General features: G+C 36.2%; 2 protein-coding genes and 1 long non-coding RNA gene across 5 annotated transcripts; all 3 read left to right on the top strand.

The window, feature by feature from the left end:
* The first annotated feature begins 155 nt into the window (after positions 1-155).
* LOC113230932 lies at positions 156-2882 on the top strand. Its single transcript, XM_026465041.1, has 4 exons — positions 156-195; positions 1584-1979; positions 2611-2701; positions 2848-2882. Exons 2-4 carry the CDS (start codon positions 1665-1667, stop codon positions 2880-2882), a joined length of 441 nt encoding a protein of 146 aa, XP_026320826.1. The 5' UTR covers positions 156-195; positions 1584-1664.
* Positions 2883-6860: 3978 nt separating this feature from the next.
* LOC113231143 lies at positions 6861-9993 on the top strand. Its single transcript, XR_003310536.1, has 3 exons — positions 6861-6883; positions 8940-8979; positions 9864-9993. It is a non-coding gene; the product is annotated as an uncharacterized LOC113231143 (long non-coding RNA).
* Positions 9994-13374: 3381 nt separating this feature from the next.
* On the top strand, positions 13375-19469 carry LOC113231024 (cold and drought-regulated protein CORA-like). 3 transcript variants are annotated; one of them, XM_026465166.1, is made up of 4 exons: positions 13375-13467; positions 15980-16019; positions 18593-18721; positions 19148-19469. In XM_026465166.1, exons 1-4 carry the CDS (start codon positions 13456-13458, stop codon positions 19414-19416), a joined length of 450 nt encoding a protein of 149 aa, XP_026320951.1. In that variant the 5' UTR covers positions 13375-13455; the 3' UTR covers positions 19417-19469. The 3 variants fall into 3 exon arrangements, 2 of the variants coding, with proteins under 2 accessions (XP_026320951.1, XP_026320952.1); XM_026465167.1 differs by having other exon boundaries at positions 19151-19469; XR_003310523.1 differs by lacking the exon at positions 13375-13467 and adding an exon at positions 13730-13805.
* Positions 19470-22033: the final 2564 nt, after the last annotated feature.

Genomic DNA, 22033 nt, shown 5'->3' on the forward strand with positions numbered 1-22033 from the left:
AGTAAATTGAATACAGTTACAATTGGTTTAATTTATTCTGATTTATTATTTATCCTTACAGAGTCCATAATAATTTATGTTACCTACCACCATGTTTAAAACATATTATACACAAATAGTATGCAGTACAGTATTGAGTATTTTTTACTTTACAGATCACTTGCGTTGTTCTGTTACTAGCCGTGGCAGCCTACGGTAAGTGAAATTGTCTAATACTAAATTAGGGCGTCTACAAATTAAACGAGTTGGGTTGCAGAGAGAGAGAGAAATAAAATGACACTACGGACACCTGTGACATTTCGCACTGTCATTTCTCGGATGCAGCACCCTACGATAATCTATTGTATTTCTTTTCATTTTTATTCACAATAATCGAATCGAACGCCAAACTGTCGTATTCGAAACCGAACCGGAATGACGTCACACCCGTATGATTACTCGTACTTCTCGACCGGCAAAGGCTACAAACGTTATTCAGAACAGTTCCCGAATGAAAGTTACCGAACGCCCTGTTGCTTACAAAGCTAGAATGTAATATGGAAATCTCTTATTATTTTAAATAAAGTCAGGACTTTGTTCGATTTTATTAATTTATTTTAATGCAAGACTAAAGCATTCCTATATTTTAGGCCTTTAAAATCTTAAAATGGGTATAAATGAATTTTCATTTTTCTTATGATACATTTCACCGAGTGACTCCGTAAACGCTGTTAGATAACGATATCATATCCGAATCCTAATCAAACGTTTAACTGAATAGCTCGAAAAGCGCCATACGATTCGAGAACGATATCTAGTCGAACGATTCGGTTAAAATATCCAAAAGTTCTGAATCGGGGTCCTAATACGAATAGGACGTAGTGCGCAAATGCCCAGTCGCGCGCCTATGGCGCGAGTCCTGTCGGGTTGAAGGCTTCGATTCGATCTTTGTATTTAATAAAATAAAATTTGTATTGTAACCACTTCTTTTATAAGAATAATTACCCTTTACGTAGCTATAAATATTATATGGCAAATGAGCAACTATATTAAGTTTTATAAGGGGAATATATTTTGTTGCGTTATTGTAGTCATATTTGGGTTTAATAACGTTTACACGGCCCAATCATAAGAGTAAAAGTTGTATAAACCAAAACCTTTTATAACGAGCCGTTAGGTACATTGGAAATATGAATGTATTTATAAAACAACTACTAGATTTCTAATCATACATTTACACCCTGGATAATCAATAACGTCACAAGGTGCAAGTTGTATCAAACTACTAAATGTCTAATGGGATTATTCTAGAAGATGCTGCATCGTTCTTAGCTACATGTATTGAATTCCAATCCTGAAATTGTCTTCAATATAAAGTTGTTTGTTGTACTTGATGTCGGACGTAGACCAAACGATACCATTGATGATGATAATTGATTGATGGATGATGATACGTCTCTAGGGAAATTTTGACACCGCCATTCAAAAATCGATGCGACGGAACTTTATTCACTTGGTTGAATGTTTTTATGATAATGTGATTTGATTTACTGACTTTATTTATTTCCTAGAATGTTACCAATATTGTGGACCATTGTTTACAGCTGTACCACAAGCTTATGAAGGCGGTCCCGGTGGTGGTCATGGCGGTGGTCATGAAGGCAGTCACGGTCATGACTTAGGTCATGGCGGTAGTCATAAGGGCAGTCACGGGAGCGGTCATGACAGTGGTCACGGCGGCAGTCACGGCGGCGGTCATAACAGCAAACACGACGGCGATCACGGCGGCAGTCACGGCGGCAGTCACGGTGGTGGTCACGGTAGCAGTCACGGCGGCAGTCATGATAGCAAACACGACGCCGGTCACTATGGCGGTCACCACGACAAACACAGTAGCGGTCACAAAGGCGGTCACAAAGGCGGTCACAGTAGTGAAAGTATTGAAAGTAGTGAAAGTAGTGAAGAAAGCCATGGTCATTCTGGAGGACATGTCGAACATGGTAAGGGATATCGTAATTTGACTACAATGGTTTTTAAAGCATTAACATTGTGATAATATAGCATAGGGTTTGACAACTGGAATTGAAAGAGAAACAAATTATAATTTGAAATTCGTGACCAAGTTTGATTTCCATTTTTCGGGAACATTTTATTTTAAATATTTATTTCTGACAGTCATTTAACTTTTTGTACAGTGGTCCACAATTTACCTTTTATTTTGCTTTGAGTATTTTAACGTTATGTTTACGAAATAACTAACAAAGTTGACATTACATTGAATATCATCTAATAACTTTAAATAAGTGTTGAGTTCTTAGGGCGTTTTCAAATTAAACAAGCATTGCAGTGACGCCACTGTGGCGCTGCAGCCATTATCAATTTTCACGGTTTCCTTGGCAGCACAGCACACATGCTTTATACTCTACATATGCATGAATTTAGTTCCAAATCCTTGTTCTTACTATTATTACCATCATTATCAGTATTATTATTATAAAATGTCTATGTACTGTGTTGATTATACAAGGAATAAATGATTTCTATTTCTATTAATTCCACGAACTTTTGAGGCCACTTTTTTAGTACCCTGTATTGATTATGAACAATAATATATTTTTTTTTTGTTATTAGGTGGATTCGAGCATGAAAAGCATCATGGTAGTCATAAACATTACAAAGGACACGGTCATTGATACCAAATACACGAATATTATAAGAAATTGTTATTTGTATTGTATATAATAAATAATTTAAAGATAATAAATTATTATTTTAATAGTTATTCGTATTTCTTTTTTCCGCAACGTATTTGAATAGAGTTGCACTATCTACTACCTATATGTTATTCGTACCAATTTCCTACTACAGTAAAATCACTAGCAAGTGACCTAAAAGTAACATGAAAATTACCATCAAGTATTTTTTTTATAAAACTGTGTCGTCCCAATGATTTTTTTATTTGAAGGGAGAGATTGCAAACATTCCAATTCGAGTAGTAATTCAATTTCAGAATCGGAAACTGATACTGGATGAGATAATGTAGTAAATTTTTATTGAATTGATATTCAATTATTTTTTATCTGAAATTACTCCACTAGTTTGTTATAATTATTAATACAAAGATCGAACACTCAGAAAAAATCCTTCGATTCAAACCGACGTCTTCTAGCATACCATGGCAGACGTTATACTATAGTTAGTACAAACCAGCCACGGAACGAACCAGCGGACCTCATGAATTTTTCTATGTGTTTGTTGTCGTATCTTTGTATTTGGTTTTTCAACGACGAAAATTCCTTCGATCGATCAATTATGTGAATAAAAGCTTCCTAATGGGAGATTTGAACCGGAATGGCTTACTTATTGCAAATATATGAATTTCTTGATATTCGTTATTAAATTGGGTACAAGCCCGTACATGGAACCTATTTTTAGTAATAATCAGTGCGACAATGAGATAGTTACTGCAAATAGGCCACGCGGACGTCGATTGGATCCTGGACATTTCAACGAAATTTGACTTAATGAATAAGTAATTTTGAAAAAAACTGAGACATAACTTGACAAGTCCCATGTGCCTGTAATTTCAACAGCACCCTTACCTTTCAAAACCGGAACGCGGTAATGCTCATATTGCAGCTTGGCGACAGAAATAGGTAAGGTGGCAGTACTTTCCTGGGAGAACTCTTTCACAAGAAATCGAATGACATGGGTAAAGCAAGGTCAAATAATGAGCATTGGCAAAAAATATTATTTTCATCACACTTGCTCGTAAATAGTATGATTGCGTGGTGGCTGGCTTGGTCATTTTTCTTCGTATTACATACAAGGTTGGTGAGATTTTTTAATTTGTAGCACGACGTACTTCAGTACGTCAGATTTAAGTTCAAGCAAGGAGGTTATTGAAGTTCAAAATTAAAACATTCGATTAAAATGTTATCTAAACAGAAATTTCACTGCAATTTTACCACATACTACTAAAATACTTACTATTCAGAATTTCTTATAATTATTGATTTTAATTATTTTCTGTATAAAAATTTTAGATTTTTTTTTACAATCCATCATGGCTGACGCATACGTCTTGGTTTTTTACAATGGTTTAGTTCGAGTTGTAATTAATATGTATGGAAGAATATCTGGTCATCTGTTGATAAAAAAAATTATAACCCGTCATTTGCACAATCCATAATTTGGTTGTGTTATGAACCATATTTATTCATACATTGTTTTTATTTCCTCGCAAATGTCATGAAAAACATTGTTATTAAATCTCTCAGCCTTCGGCTTCGGACTTATAATAGACCCTTGTTTATAATTTCTTACCGTACTATTTGCCTATGATAGCATAGTACACAATGTACTATTTGCCTAAGCCATCATTGGTTGCCTAGCAACGTTAATTATTAAGCATTCTATTTCTGTGTATGTATGTGCGTGCATGAAATTATTATATAAATATAAATTTAATTAGTATATATAGTTTTATTGCAACAGAGTAAGAAGTAAAATCGTGATCGAGTTTTAAAAGCGAACATTCTTAATTAATCGTCGTATGGCTTAAATTTTTAATATATGAATATAACTCATTGTTACAACAAGATTGACACGTACTCCAGCTTAAAATATGATATGTCGAAATAAAATAAAGGAAAAATCAGACGTAAGTTACCCTAAAAAATTGCATATCAAGTTAGCCAGCCTATTAAGATTAAACTGCCTTCGTGGCCGAATGGTTACTAGACTGCCATGCAGAGGTACCAGGTTCGATTCTCGGGCCGGAAGACATATTTGTATGGCCCACATTACATTCTCTCGTGAGTTTGGGTGTAGTCTGTGGTTGTTTATGTGTGTGTCCATGGCGCCCGCGACACAGGGTTTCCATAGTTCGGGGCTATGTTGAGTGTATGCGTTATTATTCTTGATAGAATCAATGATATCAAGATTAAATTCGTCACTAAAAATGGTTTCTGCAATCATTAAAATTGTTGCTGTAATCATAAAATTTGTTGATGCAACAATTAAAATTGTTTCTGTAATCATTAAAATTGTTCCTGCAATCATTAAAATTGTTTATATAATCGTAAGAACAAATGTAAACAAATGTAGTAGCAATAGAGCTCCTTGTGAAAGAGTTCATCCTGGGTAGTACTGCCCCACCTTATCTATTTCTGCCGCCAAGCAGTAATGTCAGCTTTACTGTGTTCTGGTTTTGAAGGGTAAGGATGCTTATGAAATTCCAGGCACATGGGACTTGTCAACTTATGTCTCAGGGTGACGGGCGCAGTGGTAGTGATCTCCCATCAGGCGCCCGATTTGTTCATCCCGTCACTTGATGTTATAAAAAAAACTTTAAACCTCATCTTGTTTATTTAATTTATTTTATAGTTGACGTACATCAACTTGTTTATTTCAATCGCATTTTTTTCTCTGTGTTATAGTATAACGTCTTATAAACAGTTTTAAAAGATTATTATCTCAAAAAAAAGACAAAACATTCTTTTCGAAACGCAATTGAATTTGCGAGCCAAAGCCAAACGTAATTTTTTTCGTTCACCAGTTGTTTTCCGGTTTTCTATTAGCCACCTCATTCATTAGAATCCATAAAATTCGATATAATAACACGTGAATTGTTTAACATAAATTAGTATTATTATTATCAATATATAATCCGACTTTGTACGCTTCGGTGGAAAAGTCATATCCGCCACTTTTAATTTTCGAAATTATTTTCCTAAAAGAAATTGTAGGTACATTTGTGAACTAATAACTCAGTTCTCGAAAGATAAAATATTCACTGTAGCTAGAAGTGCGATAAGATACATAAGAATATAATAAATTATAGGGTATATAACAATTATGAGTACACCATAGCATTTTGGTGACGCTATTGGTCTTAATATAGTACCTACTGCTAACCAAGGCCACCACAGGCACATGAGCATTATTTTAAAAGCCGTAGAGCTCCTTGTGAAAGAGAGCATTCAAGGAAATACTGCCACTATACCTATATGCCTCCGTGGCCGAATGGTTACTATGCCAAACTGCCACGCAGAGGTCCCAGGTTTGATTCCCGGGCCGGTAGAAATATTTGTATGACCTACATTTATTTCTCTCGTGAGTTTCGGTGTAATTTGTGGTTGTTTATGTGTGTGTCCATGGGACCCGCGACACAGGGTTTCCCTAGTGCAGAGCTATGTTGAGTGTGTGCGTTATTATGATTATTATTTCTGCCTCCAAGCAGTAATGTGAGCATTCTTGCGTTCCGGAATTAAAGGATTTGGATGCTTATGGACTTTGTCGACTGCCTCAAGGTAAGGGGCGCAGTGGCAATGCTGCGCTAAATGACCTTCGTCGTCGTTCGTCTTGTTAACTACTTCTTTCCTCGGCAGGCGATTTACGATGATAACTTGGAATGCAAAGACTTTTTCGCCCTTACTACATGGACATAAAGTTCTCACGAGATTGTGATTCTTTGTTGAAAATAGAACGCTTCGTAACATATTCTGGGAAAATCTCAAAATTTCATGAAGCAAAAATTTTATCAATAAAAATGTATGGAAAGGGGTCAGCTCCTAAGGAAATTTATCGACTACTTTCTTATACAAATAATACGAAAATTTATAACGAAACTCAACAGCGCCACTAGTGTGGCAATTTGAGAGTTAATTAATTTATCTGCTTCTAACGGTGTTATTTATCGCATTTTTTTTTATAAAACTTCTATCACCGATTGTATCGTGGTCTAATCGACGACGTGACGTCGTATAGCGTAATTATATTTTGTAAATTGTTTACTGTCAATAGATGAGGTCACAGTAATATAAAAGAGGCTATATAAGACGTGGAAGTTCCAAAAAACGTACAGTTGGACGTTCTGAGCGCCTGCAAAATGAATTTCAAAGTAAGTTACGAGTTTTTAAATATTTTACACCATTGATGGACCTTTTGAACTTTTTATTTTCTCTCAACAAATAAGGCTAATTACTTTACTAAATGTTTACTGATTAGCGAGTTTAATATTGAACATTCTTTGTTAAAGACTGGTGCCTGGGATATATTTAAAAATACCTGTATCACTGGTCATGTATCCATTCCACGGATTGTATTAAACTAGTCTAAACTGTTTTTTGTATGAATTACATAAATGTATAATAATCAACCTTAAGTGTACCTACGCAAGTATATGCTTTCTGACATTTACAGTAGTCAATTATTATTACATTGTTCTTGAAAGTATAGAGAAATAAAAATGTATTTATTGGCATAAGAAAACTTAATATTTTTTTCGTATACATAGGGCGCAAAATAAGTTTCCGGAACTGGCCACTTACATAAACAATATTTAAAAAGTAATTAGATCATTTGAAAATAGAACTCTTTGGCTGTAGAATACTGTCAGACTGTCACTTGTTTTTACATTGTGGCGTAATTTTAGAAATTGATTGTCTACATAACCATGGATTTAACTCGTGAAAATTTTCGTAGTATGATTTTCTACGACTTTAAGTGCAATTTAACAACTCAGCGGATCTTCGCTCGGCTTCAAACTGCTTTTGGCGACGAAGCACCTTGTAAGACGACTGTTTATAGCTGGTTTGCAAAATTCAAACGCGGTCGTGTGAATCTCAGTGCCGAATTTCGTGATGGTCGCCCGTCCACTGCTGTGAACAACAAAAACATCGATGCTGTGCGCCGTATGATCAAAACAAACAGGCTTGTGGCATACAATAAGATTCGGGCATCTTTAGGCATAGGCATGAGTCAAATACATTCAATACTACACAAAGATTTGGGTGTGAACAAGCTGTGCTCTCGGTGGATCCCACACAATTTGTCTGAGGTACACGATCATTTCTTTGCTACAAGTTATTGACAAACTCCGTAAAAATAACTGTAAACGCCGTATCATCTTGCACCACGATAATGCCAATTCTCACACGGCCAGACAGACAAATGAATTTTTGAAGGCGAACAACGTTGACCTTATAAGCCATCCCACTTACAGTCCCAACCGTGACGTTCGCTTCCAACCAAGACTGCGTGGACCGAGCTTTATGACCCGGCGCCGAGTCTTGCTGGAAGGACCATACTTGGTTATTGAACATGGTGATGTTAAGGGGCTTAACTACCTTCTCAAGAATGGTATCTTGATACACTTGTGCCGATGTTTTGATACCTTTTTCACAAAAATATGGCTCAGTCACTCCTTCATAGCTAACACCCCACCAAACCATCACTGAAGTCGGACAATGTCCACGTTGCACTCTGTCGACTAATTGGGAAGCTTCCTTAGAGCTTTGAGCATAAAATATACGGTCATTTTGCTTGTTAAAATGTGGCTCAATTGTAAAAATTTTCTCATCCGTAAACAAAATTTTTCTGTGACCTCCCTTTGCGTACCGCTTCAGTAGTTGTTTCGATTTTACCACCCTATTCTTCTTTAAATTATCAGTTAAGAAATCGCAGTGCGTCTCTTATAGGCTGCAAGTCCTAAGTCATCTTTTAAAATACGCGACTTGGTTCTAGGTGCTACTGCTTTGACCACCTTTTTCGTACGAACACTACGTGGACGGCCAGGTCTTTTTCTGTCACAAACAGAGGAAGTCTCATTGTACCTATTAATAGCCCGGTACACAAACATTTTACTAATACCAAGTGTATGGAGAGTTTTAAAAATTGCATTTGGCTCCATACCTACTTTGTGTAATGCAATCACAGCGATTCGGTACTCTTTATCACCCCATTCCATTTTAATATCGCAAAATATTGTACAATGTATTGGCGCCAAAATGAGAAAACACAATGAACAATCGTATAAAAATGACAGATTCGAAATTCAAATGTAATATTTTTTATTTTTAAGTGTAACAGTATATACAGTTATGGCCAGACTAAGTATATACTACATTATGGTATGCAATACAGTATTGACTATTAAATATTGCTTTATTTTACAGATCGCTTTCGTTGTTCTGTTACTAGCCGTGGCAGTTTACGGTAAGTGAAATGATCTAACGTCTTAAAAGTTTGCGCTAGAGCGCGAAAGTCCAATTCTTACCCTGTGTGTACGGGCGCTTACAAGTTCCGAATCCGAGAAATGACGATCCGAAATGTCGCAGGTGTCCGAAGTGTCATTTATATCTCTAGGTTTATAAGAAATATTTGTATTATATAGTGCACAAGAGACGTCCGAATACAAATCGGATGCAGCGCGCACCCTTCGGTTATACAATTTCTATAATACAATTTCTTATCCCATTTGGGTATGACCTTATCAAATTCAATGTCTCACATCGTTGTATTACCGCCGAGTACGGCGGTAATACTATAAGGAGTACCTTCATTTGGTCGCATGTTATTAGCTGTCTATCTTTTTAAAGGCTTCAAACTCCTGGATTTTTAGATAACTGCCTCCGTGGCCGAATGGTTAACAAGTTAACAACGACTGTCACGCAGAGGTCCTAGGTTCGATTCCCGGGCTGGGAGAAATATTTGTATGACCTACATTGATTGCTTTCGTGACTTTTGGGTGTTTGGGTGGGTTTCCCGCGACACAGGGTTTCCCTAGTTGCTATGTTGAGTGTATGAGTTATTATTATTATTGTTTATCGTAGAAAAGTTGTGATGTGTAATATTAAACATCTTTATTTAAATATTTAATCTATGCCGTTTAGATTTAAGTATTTAGTAGTATTTTGAATAGGTAGTTTGAAATGTTGCCTATTAGCCGAAAATATTATCATATATATGGCACCGTTTTCAAAAAGTTTATTAAAATTATACAATAAATGACAAAACCTTATAAAATCATGCGGTTTGTTTTTGTTTAATTGATTACCTAAAACCTTTGTAATATAGTATTATGGATATTTTGTTCACAGCTGTACCGCGCGCTTACGGTAATTATTACTACGGTCATGGCGGTCACCACGGCGGTCATAGTGGTGAAAGTAGTGAAGAACACCATGGTGGTCATGGAGGATACGGTGGATATGGTAAGGATATCAAAATGTTCAAAGACTTTTCAAGTAATTGTAACGTTGCAATAAAAACAAAATACAGTACAGGGTTTCACTATCAAGTTAGAGCACCGGAATTTAAAATATTTGTTATGCAAGGCTGCAAAGTTGTTGTTTGACGAGACACAAAACAACTTTGCTGCCAAACGAAACACACAACTTTTCACCTCACTATAGCGAGGAAAATGTTAGATGAAAGAAAAATAGTTGAACTAAAACAATATGAGTCTCTTTTTAATTAAAAAAAATAGTTTGTTTGCGGATGCGATTTGAATTTACACCTCATTAATTTTTATTCTTGCTTGTACTTTTATTTTGTGTAATTAAGTGATTATTGAAATTATTTTAGTTCTTCGACGAATTAAAATAATTTAACAAACACAATTAGTTATCATTGTCAGTTTAATGTCAACTATAATAAGAATAAAATAAACCAATGGATTTATATTACATAAATAAGTAATGTACGACAAATCGCGTAGTTGCATGCGCGCTACAGTCCATCGTCAAGTTCGAATTTTAAAAACTTTTTCCATGCTTGCGTGCAAAAAACGGTTTTCGCGCAGTTTTCTAATGAGAAAGAAAATTTTTTCGAGCTAGTGAGGTGAAAAGAAAGAAAAATTGGTTTCTTTGAAAATACTCTGTTTAGATCCGAAAAACATTTCCTACAAGCAATAATGGGCAAAAACTTAAGAATTTGATAAGGTTAACTTTTTCGAAAACATTTGGTTATGGAACCCAACAACTGTATCATATTATTATAATTTGAAAAAAGTTGATATCCATTTTCAGCGTACATTAGCCAAATTAGCGGGATTTACGGGAATCTATTGTTATAAATCCGTAGAGAACATAAATTAATGCTTACTGTGCAAAAATGAAAGCCATAGCCATTGAAATAACAAAGTAATAATGTTAAATCCCTCTCCTGTAAAAGTTGATATACTGCCGATACGTGCCTTTTACCAATGATACATATGCGTATTTGCAATATCCCCGACGAAATGTTTGGATCTAATTCGCGTATATTTGTTTCTACCAGACTGCGGGAGGATTATGTTTTTCAAGTGCATGTAATTTTTCTTTTTCTCGCTGTACATCCTAAACGGCTTGATGGATTTTGACATATGACATGTCGATTCGTCTTGATTGTGTCATAGGCTATAAAAATAATTAAAATAGTGAGGGGGGAATATTTTGCAATCGGGTTTTTGTTTTTTTAAATAAATTTAAAACTTGTTTCAAACAAACCATCGCGTGGTGCTTTATACCTGTCACATAAATAAAGAAGTCATGAAAGTTTGCATTAATATTAAACATGACTGACAACTGATGTGCCTGAAACGTTTGTTTGTTTGAAAAAACAAATATGTGCCATTTAGAAATGAATAAATTCTGTCATTTTAAATAAATAATTACACAGTGAATTATGAAAAAAATTAAGTTATAGAAATAACGGCTTTTCTGATTTGTTACTGTGAATTTTAATATTGTTTCTTGTTTTTTTTTAAGGAGGATACGGGTATGGACATCATCATGGTAGTCATGAATATTACTAAGGACACCGCCATTGATACCAAACACACGAATATTAGAAATTTTTATTTGTATTGTATATAATAATATTAATAATTTAAAGATAATAAATGTTATTTCAAAAGTTATTTGTATTTCTTTTTTCACAACGCTTTTCAATAATAGAAAGTTTGTTTCCTAATTGGCTACTAATGGCTATTGAACCTGGGATTTTCCAAGTATAACCTGATTCAGAAAGGTCATATGTTCTTCAAACTCAAAAGATTTACGTATAGCGGCGAGCGAAGTTTTCTGGGCATCCACCACAGAACAATAAATACAGTACAAGTGCTTAATAAAGAAGGACGGCGACGTCCGGTGAAGTTTGGGACCCAGTGTTCTCGACGACGTACATTAAGGGGACCTATCAATACTTGTGATTCATTATCAAAGCATCAAAAAAGCTAATTGAATACAGCCTATAGAAGCTGGGGTTATAAAGTTGATATAGGTTATGTTTATAACATTGTCCTGTATTTCGCTTCCGATGTTTGTTCGTAGTAGCAGAAATCAAGAAATTTTCAGTTTGTTCCCAAAAATAATAAAGAACTTCCCAAATATTCGCAAATCTGCCAAACTATGCCACAATTTTAATATAACTTATCATGTTCTGCAGCAATGAAAATGATTAAAATTAAATCTACCCAAATGACAGTAATCTGCCACAAACGTTCTCAATATCAATGTGACATTGACATTGGCAAGAGGTCTCTTGTCAAAACGTTTATATCTCATTTAAATATTGTGTAAATATTTTGGTCATATTGTGTTTTATTTTTGCCTTATGTTGTTACAGTTTAATTGATTATTTCATTGGGTATTTTATAGTTTTAATGTTTTATGTGTGTACTATAAAATAACCAATACATCAGATAGGTAAATATTCAATCATGCTTAAAATGAAACGTACGTACAAGAACGTTACCTTATCTATGGTCGAACAGAATCAATGGCGTTGTGTTCTTGCGTTTATTCCAAAATACATTGTTTTACAATTTCTTTATTCCCGACTTCTAAAATTATACAAAAATGATTGATAACTAGACATAAACTAAAACGCAAAATTATACTAGCAAAGTCCATGAACAGCTCTTCGTCGTCATTGGGGAATTTTTTTGTTATAATAAGAAACGAAAGAAACCTTATACCGCTGCAATATTATGGTCACTTCTTTTAGGAGAACTAAATAAACATCTCAAATTAGTCGTCATTCAGCTATTAACCGCTAGATGGCAGCACATTGATAGAAATTTCAATATCAAATCAAAACATGGGTAACTTGCAATAAAAACTATTGATGGTATTGTGCGCCTGGTGGCAAGCGACACGCCTGCCCATAACAGTTGTTGCAGTGCCACTCAGAGCTTTAAATCGCAAGATCTAAGGAGTACTGCTACTGCGCCCGTCACCCTGAGACGTAAGTTGACAAGTCCCGTGTGCCTGTAATTTCACCAGCACCCTTCAAAACCGGAACGCAATAATGCTGACATTACTACTTGGCAACAGAAAAAGGTGGCAGTACTTTGTTGGAAAAACTCTTTCACAAGGAGCTTTACTGCTATTATTTTGTCTCAGGGTGACAGATGTGGTGACAGTGCCCCTGCAATTGTTATGGACAGGCATGTCGCCTATCACCAGGCGCACGACTTGTTCGTCACGTCCCGCCCTTGTAACACAAACTATATCCGGCTGTATCGATTATATTTCTATTATTTATATCACCGACTGTATCGTAAACTGGTCAACGGAGGAACAACAAAACGATATTTTGTAAATTGTTTGGTGTCAATATAGGGTCAGAACAATAATGATAACAAAACCTATATAAGACGAGAATGAACAAAACAGTACACATTTGGGACATCTGGCATTCTTCAAAATGGCTTTCAAAGTAAGTTGTGTAAATTAAACTTAATAGGAAATAAAACCATTTTTTCGGATCTAAATAAAGTCATCAACTTATGACGATGCAATCTCTTACGACGATGACGTCATCCCACTTTTTCATCATCCTTTTCTTTTGTTACTAGCCATCTACTTTGAAAATTGAATCGTTATTAAATTCCTTTTCTTCTTCGTCACTTACTTTTCTTCTTTCCATCGCCGCTCTCTACTAAAAGTCCGAAGCGAGCACACATGCTCGAGTCACATAACATTCTGACCAGTTAAATCATGTAACCTTACTGCTTGCAAAGCATAGTATTTTTAAGAATTACAGGCCCTTTTGGGGTAAGTTCCTTTTTACCATAACCTGTATTTAATTTAAGCAGGGAGTGTTTATATACGATTGTACCTGTTTTTATATCATTATGTTTTATTACAGCCTTTACGCTTTTGCTTTATCTTTCTTTTCCCTTCCTGTACCTTCTCTTTCTTATATCTGAAACACCATTCATGTGGACCGAATCTTCTATTAAATTACGCTAGGCCCGAGTAACAAACTCTACCATTTCAGCCGTGACCAAGGGTCTGAAAGGCTGGTTTGTTTGAAAAACCAAATATATCCGAAAGAATGGTTTCATTTCCTATGAGTAACACTCGCGAAAACATAAGAATTAAGCATAAATACTTTACACGGGTTCATTCGATTTATAGAATTGTAACGTTTTTATGAAAAAAAAACCGACCTTAAAAGTTCGTGGAATCACATCTATTTGCCAAGTTTTATTGAAATCGGTTACCGGAAAGTGCGTGAAACCGGATTCATCCCCTAGTTTGCCAGTCTTACGTGGAAATTTCGTCGCGGAGGATTCTCAACGGAACGCTAATTCATTTTTTTGCGTATAATTTGCCGTCATCGGGCACATTACGCGGGAGATCGGTTGTCCATTAGCGGGCATCTTGACTTCGGCGTCTGCTCCGCCCTCCGTGTGCTGTTCTTCCGTTAGCATCAGATCGGCAACGTGCATTTGTATGTTACTTAATGCAACGCGGCACATTCGGCGGACAATCGGCGTCGCGTGCGCACGTACAGAATGTTTGACACCGAGAAATTCGATCGTTGGCAATCGACTGATAATCTGCCAGGGAATATTGAATGTGGCTGTAATGTTTAGTAACGGACTTGCCGCGACGTAAATTCCGCGACGGAGCTTCCGTTTAGTGTAGCGCTAGCCTAATATATTACGGCGGAACGGAATGGAAGCGAATTTTTGTAACGTAGCATAATGAACTTTATGGTCAATTGTATAACGTAGCAACTAGACACGAGCCAAAAGTTTCCGCGGAATGCGCGAGCATTATGCGTTCATTATGCTATGTACAATATCGTTACAAAAATTCACTTCCATTCCGTTCCGCCACAACATAGAGGTGAAATATTTTCTTCAAATTTAAATTGGCCCAATACTGAGATATCATCTTTCCGACAATAAAAAAACATCAGGCTTTTTACTGGTCCTATGGTCACGGCTGACCAAAAACGTTGGTTTGTTTGAAAAAGACCAACGTAAGCGAATTAGATCCAAAAAAAGTTTCATTTCCAATGTATAACAATCGCGAAAGCCTAAGAACTTGATATTTGTTCTCATTGATATAATAAAAGATTTTCTTTATACATTTACAGTGTTATTTAAATGAGCATCAAAATACTATATGTCTAAAGCGACAGTGTGAATCAAATATCAAATGATTAGTGATTGAAATCAAGGCATTTAATTTAGGTAAACTAAAGAATAATGTGGACATTCTCTTCTACAAAACCCAGGACTTATTGAATATGCGTAGTAGGACATTGACGACAAATTATTATTTCCTATTAAGTATTTGCTACAAATTATTGTCTCAAAAATAATTATTATTGTAGTTGTGTTTCCATAGGTACTTACGTATTGAAATACTTTAGCCATTTAAAAACGGATTTATACGGATTGATGACGAAATTGATCCATACTGTGAAAACGTTCATACTTAGGTAAATTAACTCCCTGAATTCCGATCATTGCTAATGATTGACAACGACAACGCAGATATAAGTAGATGGACTAAATATAACAATCGTTATCTCATGAACATCGTTAAAAAGTAATATTTAATATTTGCTGATCTTTCAAGTTAATGTTTTTTTTTAATAAACAATAGACACACGCTTAGCCACAATCTCACCTGATGTTAAGCAACGATGTGACCGACGATGGTATGCGTTTGCCTAAAAAATGCCTATTCGCTCTAGCCTTGAATAGCCCCAAATTGTACTTTTCGGGAAACACAGATGACGCATTCCATTCTTTTGCCGTACACCTCAATATCAACGACATAAGGATGGAGTGTTCCGGACTTTCTAGTCGACCGAAGGAGGAACGGTGAGGGTGGAACCAAATTGAAAAGTTCCTGCGCACACTCCCCAAAATGTATGTTTGCATATTAAGTTTAATAAGGCAGTAATTGAGTGTTTTGTATTACAGATCGCTTGCGTTGTTCTTGCACTAGCCGTGGCAGCTTCTGGTAAGTGAAACACTACAATTAAGTGTACACAACAACGTGTTCTTCTTATCGTACCGATGGCATGCACTATCTTCTTCAAGTGCCTCTCCGTTATTGAAGGTCAGCAGTCAGTTTTCTATACCTTTCTTTGTCCAGAGCTAGCCTGAACCGTTGTTCCACAGTCTTGATGCCGTCTTGATGTCCACTCTCTGATGTTAAAAAGCCATGACATTTTCCTTGTTCCAACATTCCGCTTCCCAGCTACTTTGCCCATCATTATAGTGTGTATATCTGTCATGTCGCTGTACATGACCCAAATAGGCAACCTTCCACTGCTTGATAGTGCGTACCAACTCCACCTTCTTCGCCATACGTTTAAGGACCTCGACATTCGTGACTTTGTCCGTCCAACTGAAGCGGAGCATTCTATGCTAGCACTATACACGAATACAAAAACGTATTCGCTGAAAAATATAGTTAACCATGAAGGTATTATGCTATATTATACAGGGTTCTTTGTAAAATACTAACAACCTCGCAGGCCTTTATTACCTACCATCGTAAACAACAAGTTTTATCTACACACATATAAACCCTCTATGATGTGTTCAAAAACCGCAAATTACGACCAGAATAAAAATAAACTGTTTTGTTAGAACAAATTTCTCATCTGTGAAAATGTTATTATTGCTACATATTAACAACGAATTCGATTTTATTATGACATTCAAAATTTGAAAATCTCTGAAAGACAAAACAATGTGATTCGACCTCAATTCTAATATCAGTCGAGATGAAGTTTTATATGAAATGAACACATTTCACATGTTACTTGATATCGAACGATATGATAGTTGGGGCCGACTCTAGTTTGTCTATGAATTAAATAAAAACTACAGTGGTGTCAAATGAGAAAAATGAGAAAAGTTTTTATTTGCCGTTATTTCGCCAGTCGTAACATGCGATTCCTGAACACACTATAGAGAGCTTATAATATGTGTATAGATAAAGCAGTGTATGTAACTGTACATAATTAGGCGTTAAAACACACGTGTGACGTTTTTATGATAAACCCACACTCGCATTTCGAAGCCTTTTACTATGTAATAGTCACATAAACTACTATTATTCCATGACTTTTTACAAAACATAGTAAATTTGTCTACAACGTAATTCTTTTACAACATCCAGTAATTTATTAAATAATTTTAGTGCTTACACAATCATAGTTCTATAGTAAAATTCCAAATTAGGTCGTTGTTTTGAACATATTACATAAAATTCTATTGTGGCCTCAGCCACACTCAACCGTGTTACTAGTAGCCGCCAATAAATCCTTAGATCACAAATTCGGGACGGGCGGTGGTGCGTTAAGCGGGGTGTTCAATATTTGCGCGTACATTGCGCGCAAACATGTGATTTGTGTTGGATACATTCAACAATAATGTATGCGCTAATATTGAACACCCCACTGAACGCACCACTGGTTCCGAATTTGCGGCCTTATGTGTGCAGGTGCAGAGAACACAATTAAGATAACAGGCTACCGATCATTCCATAGTGGTAAATCCGTGAGACACGAATGAAACGCCCGTTTACTATTGCTACCGAGATCGTGCCATAGTGGTAAATCTGTGAGATACGAGTGAAACGGCCGTTTATTACTGCTACGGAGATCGTTCCATAGTGGCAAAGCTGTGAGACACGAATGAAACGGCCGTTTACTACTGCTACCAAGATCGTTCCATAGTGGTAAAGCTGTGAGATACGAATGAAACGGCCGGTTACTACTTAAGCATTTGGTTTATTCCATGCTTGTATGGGTGGTATCACTAGTGTCGCAGTACGCACCTGACTACCTACATACTACATAGAAACGAAGTTTGAATCTATTTTGGTTAAAAATTCTCAATGAAATGCAACGGACGCTATCAAGAAATGTCAAGGGTCATAAGTCATAAAATTTTACGACGTCAAAAACTTTCAACTCGTCACGAAGTCACCACGTGGTAACTCAATAAGAAAAAAAAACTTTATCTCATTGTAATATGAACGAAAAAAAACATTCATTTCACTTCGGAACAAAAGCGGTCCGAGCGGAAACGAAACGGACGAGCGTCTATCCTTCTCTTATTGCTCGAATACGCGCCTGTCCGTAACTGTTGCAGCACCACTCGGAGCTTTAAATTGGAAAGACCTGATGGGCACTGACACTGCGCCTGTCGCCCTGAGACATAAGTTGATAAGTCCCAAGTGCATGTAAATTCACCAGCTCTTTTATCCTTCAAAACCTTACTGCTTGGCGGTATAATTAGATAAGATGGCAGTACTTCCCTGGACAAACTTTTTCACAAGGTGCTCTACTGCTACGGCATTCTCTGCCCTATGAATATCAGAGCAATGAAATTCACTTCGGAGTACTACAAAGAACACTCGGACCAGAACCAATTTAAAAATATTAATTTCCCAAATTGGTCTTACCGGGAACCAAACCCGGGACTTCTTTATGTAGCTACTACAGTGTAAACTGTTGGACTACCGAGGTCATCGTATTTTGTGCCTGTCATGTTGTTTTATGATTACTTTGTTCACAGCTGTGCCATATGGTTACGGCGGTGGCGGTCACAGCCACGGTAGCCATGGCGGAATCGTACCAGACAGTGGTTTCGGTCAAGGAGGCCAAGGTGGTTTCGGTCCACAGAGTGGTTTCGGACAACAGGATGGTAAGGAGCGTTATTTTTTTACTGTTATAATTTTGTATTTTACTTAAAATGTTTGTACTGCAAATTGCCGACTAAGTTTGAAAATCTTGTAACTACGTTTTTGGACGAAATTCCTTTCTTACTCTTCAAGATTAATATCGGGCAATTAAAGCTCAAATATTGAATATTTATAGTAAATCTGTTTTTGTGCCTACTCAAAAGTTCCATTAATGGAGTTAAGTACGAGGTTTGTCTACAATTACAGGCACATGGGACTTGTCAACTTACGTCTCAGGATGACGGGCGCAGTGGTTGTGCCCATAAGATTTTTGCTATTTAAAGCTCTGAGTGGCACTGCAACTGATAAAAGTTTCAGTGCCACTCAGAACTAACTTTACTTCGGATTACTTATTCTAAATTCTTATAATGATTTTTTGTTTCAATAAGGAGGGTTTGGACAGCAAGGTGGATTCGGACAAGGTGGCCATGGACAACAAGGTTTCGGACAAGGCGGCCATGGACAGCAAGGTTTCGGACACGGCGGCCATGGACAGCAAGGTTTCGGACAAGGTGGCCATGGACATGAAGATTTTGGACACGGCCATGGACACGACGATTTCGGACCGGGTGGATTCAGTGGACATGGGAGCCATAATAATTTAGGACGTGATGGCCATGGACAACACCACGGTGGATACCAAACACACGGCTATTAGATGTTGTTATCTAGTTAGGTTAATTTATAGATAGTAAATGAGTTATTTAAAAAGTTATTTGTATATTTTTTCTACGCAATTAGTTTCACAAGGGTCAGTATTTTATGCGGCGGTATCTAATGGAAAACCTGTTCCAAATCACTTATAAAAAAACTTAAAATAACTTCAATCGTCTATTGAACCTGGGAAATTCCAATAAAATTTTCTGAGTCGCCAAGGCCACCATTTTTTTTTTTGTTTAAACACTGAGCACTTATTTATTGTCAATGAATGATAATTTGATTAGCAAATATTCATAGTTATTAAAATACTTTTCGAAGTCCGGGAGTTACTGTTTTTTATTATTAGTTTTGGTTTCTAGTTTATTTCTAACCTAATCCAAATTATGGTAATAAGTTTACTAACACGATTCATGAACCAGGCAAACGATTGATACATGTTATAAGTAGTTAATCCATAAAATGTAGGCTACTAAAAAAAGACCATATTTGAGATTAATTTGAAATTAATTAAAATTAAAGTGTTCATGTAGGTATTTGCTCGCTGAACGACTTTAAATTGGTGGACTAGCCGTATCGTGAGTATCCACGTCTGGACGCCGTAAATCATAACGGGCAAGACGCACTGGTAGAAAACCTTTATTTTCAGATTTTGTGACGAGAAGACTCGACGTAGCTTTCCTTTAGGACTATGTCATCTGCAAACCGTAAGTGTGAGATGTGAGCACATCTCCGTGGTTTATGTTAATACCCATTCTTTTCCAGTCCAGCGTCTTAAACATATCCTCCAATGCGGCTGTGACTGTTCACAGCCGCATTGTAGGACACGTCAGGGGGATGTCATATCCCCGAAACTGTTTTCGGGGATTCATTAGTTGTCATTAGGGGACTTCATTATATTCAGCTTTAAACAAGAATACTCAAATTCATAATACAAATCATTAACAAATTGAACCAAGTAAAAGAAGATACGTAGACTACCTCTGTGGTCTCCTCTGTTGATTTCATGGTGTCGCTATCTGTCCCGTGTTCTATTATATTGTCAATGTAAAAAAATTTACTTTTCTATATTGTGTCGGATCTTGGTGTTTGTGGTGCCGTCGTTGTATCAAGTTTTCATAACACACGTGCTTCAGTTACTTACTTTGAAATCGGAGCAACGAGCAAAAATATATATGAAGGGAGACGATCCGGAGGCCATTTACGGAGAAGCCATCTTCTATAAATTTTAATGCTGTTTAATAATGAAAATGATACCCAAGTTAACAATAGTCAAATAATCATTTATTCCATCGTATATATATACACACACTCATATGTATACACACTCATATATATACACTCATATATACATACACAAAAAGTGTCCAAAAGTGTCCAGGAATCAAGGAATGTTTTTTGTTTTTAACACGTTCAGCGCCACAACCTTGAAATGTTTTTGCCCCAGGCCAAGTGTGTCCCTGGCAATACACAGGTAAGGCTTGCCTCTTTAGGTCGACGTATCTCAGGGTATATATATAGTTTCGAACATTTTGTATGAGCGTCTGAAAGCACTGGCCCTCACGAATTGTTCTGTGTTTTAGAGATATAAATACCTGTGATAGTTTTGAAGTTGTGAAGAAAAAATTAAGTAAATATACTGTCTCAATTAAATTTTTTTTATTACTTAATTAATTTGCTGAAAGGAATCAAATTGAGTATGTACAATTAACTTGTAAATTATTGTTTTGTTGTACTCATTATTTACTGCTTATATTTATAATATTTTAGTTACATTTAGCTAAATGTATGAAAAAAGGAAAGGAAGGCACAACTGAAAACAAGAAGAATAACGGGGCACAGGGGGAGGAGGTAAATTAATAGCATTAAAAACGATTTAAGTAAAAAAAATGTGATTCCCACGATTGTTGCCTCAGAGCCCTGGGCGTTGAAAGTTTTAAATTACCCTATTAATATTAAATAAAAATATGCACAAAAATTTGTTACATTATTTATTTATATTTTTTTAAAAAAACGTCCTTGATCCTTAGACACATTCGATGTGTTTATAATATGTACTGGCTTCCTTTACCAGTAATATTTTTCATTGATTTAACAAATTCGAATACCTATGTATTATAGGCAAGAGAGAGGCAATGTTTTCAGTGTATTGAAATAGGGGCAACGTGGCACATCTGATATTAAACTACAGATGACCCGTATTCACCTCTTTTAAGCAATAAAAACTTTCCTAAAGTCTGTGTCATTACCCCAAATGATAAGACCATGTCTGTAACAGATTCTACGCAAAATAAGTCATGCATCGTGGCTAGGTATTTGTCATTTGTCAATTTGTGAAGAGCAAAAACAAATTCATTGACCACCTCCATGATCGAGTGCCTTACACACCGGTTTTCATGGTGTCGCCATCTATAAGGTCCCGGGTTCGATTCCCGGTCAGGTCAATGTAGAAAACGAAATTTTCTGTATTGTCTTGGGTCTGGGTGTTTGTAGTATCTTCATTGTTTCTGGTTTCCATGACACAAGTGCTTTACTTAGGTTCTATTCCTAGTTAAGTTAGGTTAGTCAAAATCAAAGTCAAAGTCAAAGTCAAAGGCAAAGTCAAAGTCAAAGTCCAA

This window comes from Hyposmocoma kahamanoa, unplaced genomic scaffold (genome assembly GCF_003589595.1).
Source record: "Hyposmocoma kahamanoa isolate Upper Pololo Valley unplaced genomic scaffold, ASM358959v1 64, whole genome shotgun sequence".
NCBI lineage: Eukaryota > Metazoa > Arthropoda > Insecta > Lepidoptera > Cosmopterigidae > Hyposmocoma > Hyposmocoma kahamanoa.